Genomic DNA, 14,888 nt, shown 5'->3' on the forward strand with positions numbered 1-14,888 from the left:
AGACAACATGAAAATTATGTTATTAGATGACAAATTTTTAAACCAAATACCAGGCAAGGAATGTTTTATTGGCAATGACCACTTTTCAGAGTTGTATTCACCAATATAAAAACTTTAAAAGCAAAGCCTGGGGGAAAAAAACAACTGGCAACACATGAGAATAATGACTTGTCACTGGTAGCGATCTGGGGCTGAAGTTGAGACAGGGACACCATCAGAGGACAAAACAGGCTTCGGCAGATGTGGTGCTTGAGACCAAGCCAAAGTTTATTTTAAAAAGTGTCTGTTAAATCATCCAATGGTGTGGAAATCTGGCCTGTTCCTGACATCATACTCAGCCCTGAAAAGATTCTAATCATCGACATTGGCGTGCAAAGCCAGTACCTAGGGGCATGCAAGTTCTGCAACATGTGGCAGGAGTGTGGCACCAGGGTTACACATTGCTCAGCACAGAGCCCTCCAGGACCAGTCCTGCTGGAGCAGCTGGCAGGGGCACCACCCACCAAAAGTCACACAGAGGACTAGATACCCCTCAGACTTGGGTGGCTGTCAGGGATGTGGAATTCAGCAATTCCATAGCTCCTGGCAAGGCACAGAGCTTGTGCGGGGGTGCATGACGGTTGTGGACTGCCATCCAGATGCCATCCAGAAAGGGGTATGAATGATCCCCTGAATAAAGTAGAAACCAGGGCAAAGCTGATACCACATGGGAAGCCAAGCACACCATCTGCACAGAGACCACCACCAGAGGCAAGAAATAAATCTGAGCAAGTGCAGGGGGTTAGGCTCCAGCCCAGAGAGAAGAACAAGACTTCTTCCCTCCTCCATCCTCCTGCCCATGCTTCAGAGGAACCGATCTAAGAGGGACAGGCTAGAAGCAAACTAGACTGCACCCTACAGATAGTGGGGTGGGAAAGAATAATAAAGAAGGGGCTACAGATGGAGGGGGCTTCTGAACTGCACATGGAATGAATGGTATAAAGTTGAATGTAGGGCCTCCTCGGTGGCGCAGCGGTTGAGCGCTGGGTTGCAAAGCTGCCCGCGGCCTCTGCGGCGCCGGCTCGATCCCCGGCTGCTCCCCGGCCACCGGAGGAGGGTCCCACATGGCGCGCAGACCTCTCCTGCCACCCGCTGCTCCCCTCAGCAGCGTACTTCAGACCTTCTGCCTGCTCTGCTCCCCACTCTGGCTCTGGTGAATTCTCTCACCCTCCCGCGCTTCTGACTGTACCCAGTGCATGTATAAACAAAACAAACAAACAAATAAAATAAATAAATAAATTTAAAAAAAAATAAAGTTGAATGTAAAGAACTGGAAGTGACCAGGAGGTGAAGGAAACTGCAGAAGCAGCATCGGCTAGGGAAGGAGTAGCTGGAGGCAGGGATGCGTCACAGTTGCAAGATTCTGCACCTCATGGCAGAGGGAGGTGAAGCAGGAAGGAGCAATCAGGTAAGCACAACTAACTAGTCACTGGGTAACAGAGCAAAGCTCTGTTTTCTCTATTTTCATGTGAAATGATTTACAAAGAAAAAAATCTTGATGAAAAGAACAATTAAATGACCAACTTAACAGCTTTACACACCACACTGTGCACTTAGAAGAAAGTAATTTAAAATTTGTGTGTGTGCTAGGGAGAGCTGTGTGGAGACTTCTGGACCTACTAAACATAGAGCTTCCATATGATCCAGCAATTCCACTCCTAGGTATTTACCCAAAGGACACAGAAACATCAATTCCAAAGAGCACCTGCACCCCTATGTTTATAGCAGCACTGTTTACAATAGCTAAGCTTTGGAAACAACCCAAATGCCCAAAAATAGATGACTGGATCAAGAAGATGTGGTACATATATACCATGGAATATTACTCAGCATTCAAAAAAGATAAACACATGCAATTTGCTGCAACATGGATGGCGCTGGAAGGGATCATGCTCAGTGAAATAAGCCAGAAAGAAAAAGAAAAATACCAGATGGTCTCACTCATAGCAGGAATCTAGAAAACTTAAATAAGGGACCAGGAAAATGAATAACTATAAGAAAGTGAAAATCAAAATCAACAAAAAACTATGAACCAGAGACACTCTATGGGGGGTAGGGGGTGGGAGGGGAGGGATTGGGGTCAAAATAAGGGGGTTGCAATTGTATGGGGAATATAAAAATAAAATTTATTGAAAATAAATAAATAAATTTTGTGTGTGTGTTTTAAAAATGCTCCTGTCATCTACAACCATGAACGTTAAGGTCTGGAAACTGATACTGACCAAGGGGTACAAATGCCCCCTCATGTGGGGCTGAGCGCTATTTCCTCTGACCTTGACTGACATGAATTACTGGACTTCAGCTCCCACTGCAAAATAATTCTCCAAGGGGGCAGAGAGCAGTGGAGTGTCTTCACTCATGAAACAACCCTTAATATACCTCCTTGGCTTAGAACTGAAGACCAGTTAGATCCGAGCCTGCTTAGAAGAAAATCTCAGCACAGAAGTAATCAATTTGTTGGCCCCATAAATCCAGACAGTCACAATCTGACCAGGAACCTAAATCTGGACTTTGGGAACTAGATCAAAACAGCACATTAATGTCCTGTCATTATTTATTGATTTAGCTTTGATTATGAAGGACAGTAATTGATTGAATCATTCATCTGGGTGAAGGCCACACTAATCCAGTATCCATCTGGCACCTCTCTTGTTTCATTCCAGAAGGAGGGACTACTACAGGGTCGTCTGGACCAAGTCCATCCGAGCAGAGGAAGGCCAGCCTGTGAGAGCTCTGAAATGCACATGCAGTGATTGTGCAGGGTCCAGACCCTTCAGACAGGCAATGAGGTCTCAGCTGGCACAGGCCAATGGGGACCAGCGGCGACAAAAACAGTAGGAGCCCCATTACTAAGACTCAGAGAGTAGAGCCTGGGGTGATGGGAGGGTGGGGGAAGGAGAGGTTGAGCAGAGAGGATTCGCGAAACAGAGGCATCTCTGCCTTTCTGCAGTCTTTTATTCTTGCATTAACAGCGATGCCACAGATGTGACTGCTGGAGCCAAATCTTAGCGTTACCTTTGGTTCCAGTTGTCCCCCATACCCCACATCCAGCCCTCCATGCTGTTTGTCTACACAGTTACCAAGCTGCCCAGTGGATCTGTCCTCTGCTCCGGTGCATCTGCCCTGAGCTGCACCTCCACCCTCCCTGGACTGGCCGGCGGCTCCCTACCCCCCAGAATCTGCATCTGTGCTGCATGCGCCAAGAGCTGCCAGGGCATTTGTATCCTGTCCCTCTCAGCTAAAAGTGTGAAGAGGGATGCTCAGGGCCACTGGATAAAATCTCTCTTCCGTTGGTCTACCTCTCTCTGCAGCCTCAACTGTGTGGCCACCAGGTGTGTTGTCCTGCTCTCTCTGCAGATCAGCCCCCAGATAGACACTGTTCGGCTGAAGTGCTAGAGACCCCAGCCTAGCTCTCTCTATATACTGGTTCCCAGGCCAGGGAAGGGGACCAACTGCAGGCAGGAAGGGGCAGGGTGATGCTGGCAGTGGGACTGCTTTCTAACTGAACCTGGGTTAGCTGGGGCTCCTCATAGGCCCCGGTCTTCTGCCACTTGGTGATGATGGTAGAAGATGGCCCTGAAGCCAGTACCCCACAGAGCCTCCTGGGGGAGAAGCCTCCAGCCAGGCCCTGCTCTACACCTGGGTACGTGCCTTTGAGTGTCTCCTCATCACTCTGGGACTTGATTTTCTTTCCTTTTGAGGCCAGAAGTGGCCTAGATTTAAGAGCATAGTAGAAGAACTTCTTGGGGTTAGCGAAGGAAACTCCTCCCTGGAAGAACTTCCACCAGGAGGTGTGCAAAGCTGCATGCAATACCATTTTTGGAAGGTATGGGAACATAGGAGGAAGATATCCATTTTATTCCGCCCCACTCCCACCCTCAACTGTGAGGTTAGGAGTGAGTGAAAGTGGCTTGATGAAAACACAGATTAGGCAGATTAGGAATGAAGAAGAATGAAGAGACACTGTGGGAAATACCGAATGACATGCAGAAGCCATTTAAATGCTCTTATTAGCTTTTGCTTCTTGTGTACTTGGGAACTATCCATGACCAGCAGTAACACTTCCAGTCTGTTCTGAACTGATGGCTCACGCTCTCCTGAAGGCATGGGCATGTCTCTTCCTCCTGCTGTCTGGACCAGACAATTTCCCTTAAATGCCCTCGAAGGCCTGTTAGAAGATCAACTGAAGCATGTTAAAATCCTCAGGAGAGTATTTGAGCCAACCTCCACTTGAATCTGCAGCCCTGAACCAAAGGTGGATAGGAGCACTTGAGGGACTCTGAGGAAGGGGAGAGGTTTTTGTAGAGAAGACAGCCGCGAAGCCGGGGGACAATCTGACTGGCCAGGGAACCCCTCTTGGCTGTCTGTGATTGGTTGTTCAGGAGTTTTGTTCTCTCAGATTCGCAGCCTACTTGAGGCTCTGGTTTGCTTTCATAGGCTGCCAGGGCCACTTCATTCTAGTGGCTTCCTTGTTTAATTATTAACAGTCCATAGGAGATGGGGAGGGTTGGGGAGAGGGGATGTTGCACTTTTACTTGACTGTGGAAGAAGGAACCTATACCTCTCACCCCCCACACACCTATGTCAGATCTGGGAGCAAAGACAGAAATCTGGATCTTCCACTAGTCACAAGAACACAGCTTGGCCCCTGCATATTCTGGAGCCATTTCCTTCTCTCTTAAAAATAAATTTTAGGGCCTCCCTGGAGGCACAAGGGGTTAAGCACAGCTCTATAAAGCGATCTGCAGCCTCTGCAGCGGGAGTTCGATCCCCAGCTGGCCAGGGAGATACCCTCATGGTGCAACAGACCTCTCTGTCTCCCCGCTGCTCCCCTCAGCAGTGTATTTCAGTACATCCACCTGTTCTGTTCCCCACTCTGTCTCTGGTGAATCTTCTCACCCACCCCGCACCTCTGGCCTGCACCCCAGTTTTTGTATACATAAATAAATAAATCTTTTAAAAATAAAATAAAAAATAAATTTGAAGTCTGCCTCATTGACTGCATAGGGGCCGGCATGGCAGGAAAAACAGTGTATGATGTAAAAATGCCATGCAAAGCAGTTCACAAAGGCTGGGCACCCAGAAAGGCCAAGCCAGGGCCACGTATGAAAGAGTGATGGCTTCTCTCTCCCCTAAGGACAGTCTCTCAAAATACATTCTGCTCCTAAGCCAAATGCTCTCTGTCCTGTGGCCCCTCTCACTCAGCTGTCTCCCCAATTGCCTGGGGATATTAAGCCACTCAGAACAGTTTTGTTCAGCTCGTCATGATCGCATTATGTAATTATATTGCAGAGTATTCCTTCCTCCGGGTTCCACAGCCAGCTGTCTATTGATTTCTCAGTCAAATCAAATGCCCTCATCTTTGAACTCCTGCATTATCCCATCTCTACCTTGCTTGTCGTTATTCTGGTCTTTTTCTTCCTCACGCACTCACCTAGCACAAAGACCTTTAACAGCTTCATCGAGGTATGACTGACTTTCAACAAAGTGAATATATTTTAAGTGTACTTTGATGGGTTCTGACACATGTATACACTGTGTGGCCAATAACCACCACATCAAGACAGTGAATATAACCACTGACCCCCAAAATTGCATCTTGCTCCTTTGTAACAAGAAATGTTGTTACTTTCACTTTCCCTTCTGCTGTTTCTATGCACTTGTTCAAATGGCCTCATCATTCAATTGTTATTGAAAAAATTCCCATAATGCATAATTTACCTTCCCATACTCCCCTCCCCTCAGCACACCTCAATTAGTTTAGAGTGCTGAACGTAACGAAATGCTTTAGAAATGACCTCTAATCTCTAGCAGTGGGCTCCATGCTGCCCCCCCACCCCTTTTCCAGTGTAACAAGCACCTTTGCCCCCTGGTATGTGCCACCCAAACAAGGCAATGGAGCTCCTGGGGAGCCCCTGACTTTGTTTGGAGACCAGAGTAACTGGGGCACTTTGAGAGTGGGTCTATTGTGACTTAAGCATCATGTTACCACATAACAACAGTTTGCTTCTAGCCTTTGTCATCATTCTCCCCCTTGATCTTGACATTGCTGTGATGGACTGCAGGGGCCCTGCAGCTACAGGAAGGAAGGAGTTGGGCCATGGACTCTCTCTTTGTGGTTCCTTAATGGCATGTGCCAAAGACTGAGGATTTCTGTATCATGAGTGGGGGTGTCAACCTATGAGGCAAAGCTTCAGGTCCTACAGTCTCCCCAAAAAGCTGCCAAAGAACTTCATTCTGGTAGCTATAGAATGTCCACTAGGGGGCCTCCCTTGGTGGTGCAGCGGTTGAGCGCTGGGCTGCGAAGCTGCCTGCAGCCTCTGCAGTGCTGGTTCCATCTCTGGCGAGGGTCCCACATGGCGCGCAGACCTCTCCTGCCACGACTGCTGCTCCCCTCAGCAGTGTATTTCATCAGTCTGCCTGTTCTGCTCCCTGCTCTGGCTCTGGTGAATTGTCTCACCGTCCCGTGCTTCTGACTGTACCCAGTGCTTGTATTAAAAAAAAAAAAAAAAATGTCCACTAGGGCAGCAATCTGGGTAGAAGTTGGGGGTTATCTTAAGGCTGAGTTTGTGGAACACATTGCATTGGACCTTAAAAGTGTCCACTGTACATTTTAAACAACAAGGTGATGAGGGGTCTTCAATACTGCTCACCCTATAAAATATCCCTTGGCCCCCCCATGGGCCCCACCAAACACCCACACCTACCAGTCCTTGCCCTTCAAAGTGAAGGCACCCTTTGGAGGGAGAGGATGGCCTCCAGTGACCTCTAAGAAGTCCTCATTGAGCGAAAGTGTAAGCGCCACCCTACCCCTGTATCTCCATTTTGGTTTTATGCACTATGTTGGGCAGAATTTTTTTGGACTTTCTAGAAATGACTTTTCTTACTCTGCAATATGATGCAGGCTTTTCCCTATTGTGATGGTTAATTTTACATATTAACTTAACAAGGCAAAGCACGATGCCCAGGTGGCTGGTAAAAGTCTATTTTCTGGTGTGTCTGTGAAGGACTATCTGGAGATTAGCATTTGAATGGGGAGACTCAGCAAAGATGACCCTTACCAGTGTGGGTGGCCCATCCATTCTGTTGGGTAGTATTGGAAAGGGGCGAGTTCATTCCCTCTGCTTCAAATGGGGTGTCTGTGTTCGCCTGCCCTTGGATATAGGTGCTCCTGGTTCATTGGCTTTTGGACTCTGCCTGGGACTTGGCACCTTGATTCTCAGGCCCTCAAACTCGGACTGAATTACACCCTAGCTTTCCTGCTTCTGCAGCTGGCAGAGGACAGACAGGTTGTGGGGCTTTTCAGCCTCCTTAACCAGGTGAGCCAATCTCTGTGCTAAATCTCCTCATATATATATATATATATATATATATATATATTCCGTTTCTTTAAAGAGCCCTGACTAGTCTACCTGTCTGTCTAGGTCCGGGAGGGTTCGGGATGGGGTCTGTGCATGTCTGGTGTTCTAACTCAGTGGGGGCAGACAAGTGACAGCCCTCTTGGGTGGAACCTCTATTCCATGGGATTATTTCCAAGGGCAGTAATTGCACTGATATTAAACGGACGTAGAGCTATGGATATCCCACAAAACTCAGTATCACAACCACACAGGAGAAACATTGATGCAACTAGAATCAGAGGATGGAAGGCTTTCAGTGATCCTGGAAACCAGGGGTGTGGAAGCTGTTCATGGACATGCTGGGAACCCCTCCCTCCCCATCATGAGGATGCAGCCTTGCCAGAGATAAGTTGTGTTCAATGACTGGGAGAGATGGACATTTCTAGACAGTCCTTTGCACCGGGCGCATGGTTGCTAGTGTATGTGAGGTAGCAGGAATTTGGTATCTTTCTCACTTTGCCCAGATCCTGTCTGGCCAGAGGGGTCCATTAGCATCTCCCCTAGGATCTCAGGGGTGAGATCTATAGATACCTCTATACATATCTGTATAGAGACCTGTATACAGATACATTATGGCACACCTGTCTTTTCTGTGTAGCCTCCTACTTCTAAAAATGTAAAGGTGATTTTGAGCAGTGTGTGTGTACATGTGTGTGTGGTTTCATACTGCCAGTCAATGCTGCAAATTTTGTCAAGAAATATTCACCATTCCTTTATTCTAGGAATTATTTTTTCTTTGACATTTCTTTAGCAAGGTTAAGAACCTACTCAAGATCAAATAATGAGTCTATTTTTCATGTCTTTTGGGTTTGTAACCTCCTGTTTGTGATTACTTTCTTTAGAGACAAAGATAAAGCATCTTTAAGATAAGATAAGAAAGCACACAAACTCAGTAACTGATTGATTTCTTGGGAAACTTTGATCTCCTTGTACATTGATAAGGTTTCTTTGAGTAATTTGGCTTACAGTGGCTTAATAAATTACACCAAATACAAGAAACAAAGAAAAAGACTTTTAACATTATTTTGAATTAGAATGAATGTCATTATAGTAAAGCCATAATGACATTCTGGGAAGCAGCAAGGAATTAAAACTGGGACAGATATAATATCAGCATATGAGGAAGCATATTCCACTAGTTAACAATTCTGAGTTTTGTAACCTTTTAAAAATTCTGTTAATACTGATCAGAAAATATGTCACAATCTCCTGCTGGATATAACTTGGCAAAGATAGCCATTCCACTACCAATTTATCTTTTTAACACCTAATCTATCATTTTGCTTTACAAAAGCCCAGACCTATTTTGGGAGGGGTGGAGGGTGGGGATGGGATCTTCTGCTAGCAATTGGCCATCACTGGCCAGTGCTTTGGGAAAGGATATGACGAAATTCTAATTCTTAGATGCCTCTCTTTATAATTAATGCCAAGCGCCCAGAGCCAGGTCCCATCACTAAGAAATGGAGATTTGATTCCTAGAGGCTGAGGCCCTAGAAGAGTCCTGCTGACCCCATGGACTTGCTTAGGGGCCTTGCAGGAGCCACCTGACCTCTCTCTTGGCTGCTGCCCTCTCACCCACACAATCGGATGGGGCACAGGCCCCTCCATCCCTCTTACTCTATTATTCTGGGAATCACTTCTTGGCAAGATGGAGTTCCAGATCCTGCCGTGTCCTTTGCTTTTACCCTCATCCCTGCCAGGGAGGAGCAGCAAATGAGGAATTATGCTATAGAGACTATCTGTACCCTGGAAGGAGAGGCTTGTCTGCCCCAGGGGACAGGAAATCCAGGGGTAGGGGTGGTTAGGAAAGGTGGAAATGAGATCAAAGGCAAGGGGGCTTGTCTCCAAACCACCTAAAACAATCTCAAGCAGCAGCAGAGCAGTGCCCTCATCTTCCGGATTCCACAGAGACCCCTTATTATCGCCTTGATGAGGGGTGTGCGTATAACCTTTCAGGTTATTGGTGGGTGAGAGTGGGGAAGCAGAGATGGAGGGTGGCCTAATGATAAGTAAGTAGTTTGAACAATCTCATGAAGTCAGTTAATTCAAACAGAACTAAAAATCAAAGGTACTTTGATTCCCAAACCAATTACATAGGATTTCCTCAGCATAAACTGAATTCATTAGAGCAAAGTATGGATAATCCATAGTGTAATATGGAAATTTAGGCATAGAGTATTACTAATCAGATAACCAGAGGCTCAAATTAGACTATTAAGAGACCTATGAACTCACTCTAATTAATGGCCAAAAAAGAACCAGCAAGGAAAACCAACCAAAGCAACATTTTCCTGTGCCGCTTCTTTTGCTAAGTTTAAAAACAGTTGCTAGCTGTAGGGAGAGGAGCCCATGGAAAACCACCCTAGGGAGGAGCAGAGCAGCCTTTTCCCTGAGGGCACTGGAGAGTTTAAAGCCATGAAGCAGCAAAAGGATCCCCCTGAAGACCCCTTTACTGCAGGCCAGTCATCAGCACAGCTGGACTCAAGGGACTGTAAGAGCAATGATTATATTACAAATGGCCACACCACTAATTATGAGAACAGTGGAGTAGGTGACACTGAGATCTCGGTGACCCTCGTGGGAAGAAGAAACTACATTTATGATAAAGGAGTACAAAAATCTTAATTATGCTAATAATAATAATTTAATAGAGTATAAAGTTAATAATAAGAGTTAGAATTCAGATAGGAATCTGCAAAGGTCAAAAAAAGGTATAAAACACAATGAAAGCTCCACTGTAATTAACAGGTAGAGACATCTGTATCTGTGTCTTCTACTGATACATTTTGTTCAGTTGACCCCTGTTACCTGATTTAGCCACACCCCACCCCTCCCTCCTCCCTTCTGGTAACCACTAAACTAGGCCTGGAGTCTGAAAGTTTGATTTTGTTTTATTTAGTTCATTCATTCATTTTGTTTCTTTCTGTGCCATATACAAGTGAAATCATATTGCATTTGTCTTTCTCTGTTTGACATATTACTAAGCATAATCCCCTCTGGTCCATGCATACTGTTGCAAATGGCAAGATTTCTTTCCTTTTTTAAAAAAAGCTGAGTATTATTTCACTAGAAATACGTTTAAATAGCGTCATTGACCACCACATACCAAAAAGGGAGAGAACATTAGGCTGACTAAGATTTTTTTCTATAACAACACTTGATGCCAAAAGAGAATGGCATGCTAGCTACACACCTCTAAGGGGAAAAAAAATGTGTTCTTCAAGACTTCTACACGCGGGGCAGAAATTGTCATTATGGATAATGAATCTAGGTTCTGCTTAGGATGCAGAAAGCTAAAAAGAGCACTGCTCCCATCATTACAGCAACAAGTCATCAGACACTGCAGATTCACCACTTAAATTGAACTCATGAGGCAGCTGAGTTGGCAGGGGAACCGACTCTCCCAAATTCGAAGGAAAGAGAGACACCTCCAGAGTGTGGGGCCCCGGCCTCCCTGGAGCAGATGTTGTTGGACAACAGCTCAAGTGGGAAGAAGATCCTAGAAGTAATTTAGCAAAGGGACGGGCGTGATAAGGAAGATCAAATGGAAATGTCAGAAATAAAAAGCACAGTCACAGAAACGTCGCTGACAAGGTCATCCACAGCCTCATGAAAGCTAATGAATAAAAGACCACGTGGGCTATATCTTGGGAACACAGGGCTGGTCACCACTCCAGAGTCCACCTGTGCTGCTCACCGCCTCAGAAGACTAAAGAAGAAAGCGCAAAAGGACATCTAAGTAGATGCAGACAATGAATGACATCCATTCATGCTAAAAACTGTCGGAAACTATAAATAGGAGCAAACTTGCACCATGCTCAATAATGGCATCTACAAAAAAATTAGAGTGAAAATGTCATTTAATTCCTAAAACTAGGAACAAGGCAAAGACCTGTGCTGTCGCCACTTCTTCTTCTTCTTTTTTTTTTTTTAAGATTTATTTATTCATGCATACAAGAACTGGACTACAGTCAGAGGCACGGGAGGGTGAGAGGATTCACCAGAGACAGAGTGGGGAGCAGAACAGGCAGACTGACTGAAATACACTGCTGAGGGGAGCAGCGGGCAAGGCAGGAGAGGTCTGCTGTGCCATGTGGGTAGTTCCCTGGATGGCTGGAATCTAACCCGCACTGCAGAGGCTGTGGACAGCTTCACATCGTGGCACTCAACCCACTGCACCACCGGGGAGGCCCTGTTGCCACTTCTATTCAACCCTGTCCTGCAGGCTCTTGTCAGTGCAATAAGCAAGGGAGGAAAGAGGAAGCATCCAGATTGCAGAGGAATATGTAAAACTGCCTCTCCTTGCACATCACACAACCGTCTAAGTAGAAGATCCAAAATAACCTATTAAGGGGCTACTGGAACTAAGAAGTGATTTAGTAAGATCACAAGATGTAAGATCAGTAACCAAAACCAAGTATCTATACACTAGCAATGAACAGGAGACAACTAAAAATGTTTAGATGCCATTAAAATAGCACCAGCAAACGTGAAATATTCTAAGCATACATATTATCAGATATGTTAAGATGTTTATACTAAACACCATATAACTACTGGGAAAAAAAGGAAACACTACTGAGTCCAAACAAATGCAGCACGCACATACCAAGACTCTCCTCAGTACCCCTCACATTCCATTTGACCTGCCCCATCCTGAGGGGTCTTCTTGTGGGGCACTAACCAGGGGTTAGGAGTGGTGAGCCCAAGAGGGGACTGTGAGCCCAGCAGCTCCCCCTGTGCATGGCAGCCTGGTAGAGAGAACACTGCTGTGCCCACACCATCATCACCTTTCCAGGCACAGCCACTTGCTCAGGAGCTAGAGGTTCCAGAAAATGGATCCTGGAAGGATCCCACTGAGAGCAGGTATCAAGAACTCCAGTACCCAGGGGGAGCAGGTCAAACTGCCCAACCTCTCCACCAAGGAGTGAGCAGCGACCTGGCTGCTCATGGGCAACCCCGCCCTCCAGCAGCCAGCAGATTGGTCAGCCTGCCCTGGACCACCGGCTCTTTTCGTGGGTGGTGGTGGCAATGTTGTTCTCTTTGCCTAATGTCCTGTTGTGTCCTTTAAATATGGAAAGAAAAGACACCCTGTATACAGGAGATGATGTGGGAGTTGTCAGAATGAGATCTCAGCATCAGCAGTGGCGGCCCACATCCCCATCCCAGGAGGGCTGTGGAGGGCCAATGGGCCTGAGCCGACTCCAGGATGCAGGATGACTCCCTGGTCACCTGTAATGAGGGTCGGCAAGAAACGCCATGCACAGAAGAGGCCGGGTCCCCAAGGGCGCCATCTGGCTTCCTCCCCTGGATCTATCACTCTGGGGCTACTGGGACCACTGACCCTGGGACCTTCCTCCCTGCTTGTTTGCCAACCATTTCCACAGGGCACGGGAGTTCCTGGAAAGTCTGCCGAGCCAGGGTTACTCCTGCTGGCAGGCACAATGACGCCCGCAGAGGACTGGTCATAAACACCCAACTCCAGAGGGCAAGACTTTCCTCCTCCTCCCCCGGGGGACTCTCACAGGAATCTCCAGTTCCCCGAGTTGTGTGTTCCCTCATACACAGAGCCAAGCTCCGCACACACTGTAAATGCAGCTTCACCGCCAAACAAGGGTTCCTGCGGCCATGGCCATGTTCTTCAAAGTAAGTCTCAGCACACTTTTATTCAGGGAAAGAGGAGAATTGAGTTCATTGCTTATATGCATTTTTAAACAGCCAATTTTGGTTTTGGAGAAAACAAAAATACTTGCAGGGAGTAAAAGAAAGGACTAATAGAAACAATTTTTCCATGTCACCTTTTAAAACCTCAGAAGCTGTACACAGAATAGATTGCCATGGGAGACAAAAAATTTCTTTTTCCAAATATCTTTAAAAAGGCAAAATAAATACCCATCTGTTCCCTGATGGTGTAACAGCAAAAAAGCAGTAGAATGCATCACATCCACATTTGTGAAGCCCCTTTTCAACCATTCCTATCCCACTTCACAGATGTCAGAGGCAGGAGAAGAGAGTGAAATGGTAAAATGAAACAGGCATCCAGAAAGCAAAACCTTCTAGTGAACGTCTACAGTCCTTTAAAATGTTCTCGGGAAAGACATTCATTTCCTTTTGCATTTAAGCTCCCAAGATGACTTAGGAACCGAAAGATACATGCATTAATAAAATCTTCCTTAAATGTCTGTCATGCATGGGATGAAATCACGAACGAGCAGGTCGCGCTGTCACCTTCAAGGTCAGCCTCACAGCATTGCAGTCCTCCTGCAGCGGGTTCAGCTTCAGCGTCTCCCCCAGGTTGCTGCAGCCAGACGACTGGTGCTGCATTTCACAGCAGACACACACCTCGACACTGTCAAACTTAATCTAGATAGAGGAACACAGACAGATCTCACCATTAACACGGCATTCTGCCCGGCAGGGACGCTTGAGCTACATGGCAAGAACAAAGCTCTGTTCAAACCCTCCTGCTTTGGTTTTCTTTAAGTAATAAAGCAACAAGTTTTTATTGACAAAAGCCATGCAAAACATCACTAGCAATTACTTCAAATTCCCCCTTTAAAGCAATTAATGATAAAAATTAAAAATTTGGAGAAACCTAAGCTAGACACTGCAGGAAAGTTATGGGAAAAGATAAAAGTCAATAAATGGGAAATTAGGCACATTCTGTGAGGGTAGTGACGTGTTCTCATAGCTCTGTGCTGTGGCACAGTCTGTCCCCAAGATCTGCAATTTCCTGTCTTACTTTAGGGCTTAGCAAACTCCTATGCACTCAACAAGACTCCAGCTCCATCCTTGAGGCCTTGTCTCGTTTCTCTCCCTAGAGCTTTTTGTTTTTCCACTGGGCAGAGCTTGTGTCCTGTGGGCTCCCCAAGGACAGTCACATTTACCATCCAGTATTCACAAGGCCTAAGAGTTGTAGGCATCATAAATACTGAACAAATTAAAATAACTTGGAAAATTAAGAACCATGGAAAGATATTCCAATTCTATGAATATATCCAATAGAAACACATGCAATGGCAACAAAAAACATGTGCTAGAACATTCATAGCAATATTACTCAAAATAGCCTCTCACAGGCTGACATCCATTCAACAGTGGATGAACAGCATTACATTCAAACCATGTGCTATTATGAAACTATGAACATGAATGAGCTACTACTACATAGACAGTGGGAATAAATTGTACATTGTGGTGTTGGACATACACCAGACACAAAGGAAGAAATATAGGATGTTTCTATTTAAATGAAGTTCAAATTAAAAAACTGGCAAAATTAAACTATAGTGGTCAGAGATGTGTGCATAATATGCACAATTATTTAAAAAATAAAAGACGTGAAAACCATAAAAAGTAGGATGATGATTCTCTGCAGTGGGGACAGAGAGGTAGTGAGCTGAGAGGCATGAGGAGGGGCTCCTGGGTGCTGAAGGGGGCTCTGGTTCT

General features: G+C 45.9%; 1 protein-coding gene across 1 annotated transcript in view; it reads right to left on the reverse strand.

Moving 5' to 3' along the window:
- Positions 1–14,888, reverse strand: part of ENTREP2 (endosomal transmembrane epsin interactor 2) — a gene marked incomplete at both ends in the record, with an annotated part of 270,257 nt that overhangs the window by 33,234 nt on the left and 222,135 nt on the right. Inside the window, one exon of the mRNA XM_084253053.1 lies at positions 13,668–13,802. Coding sequence (XP_084109179.1) covers positions 13,668–13,802 — 135 coding nt within the window. The remainder of the gene's footprint in view (positions 1–13,667; positions 13,803–14,888) is intronic.

This window comes from Talpa europaea (assembly GCF_964194135.1).
Source record: "Talpa europaea genome assembly, chromosome: 14".
Lineage (NCBI taxonomy): Eukaryota > Metazoa > Chordata > Mammalia > Eulipotyphla > Talpidae > Talpa > Talpa europaea.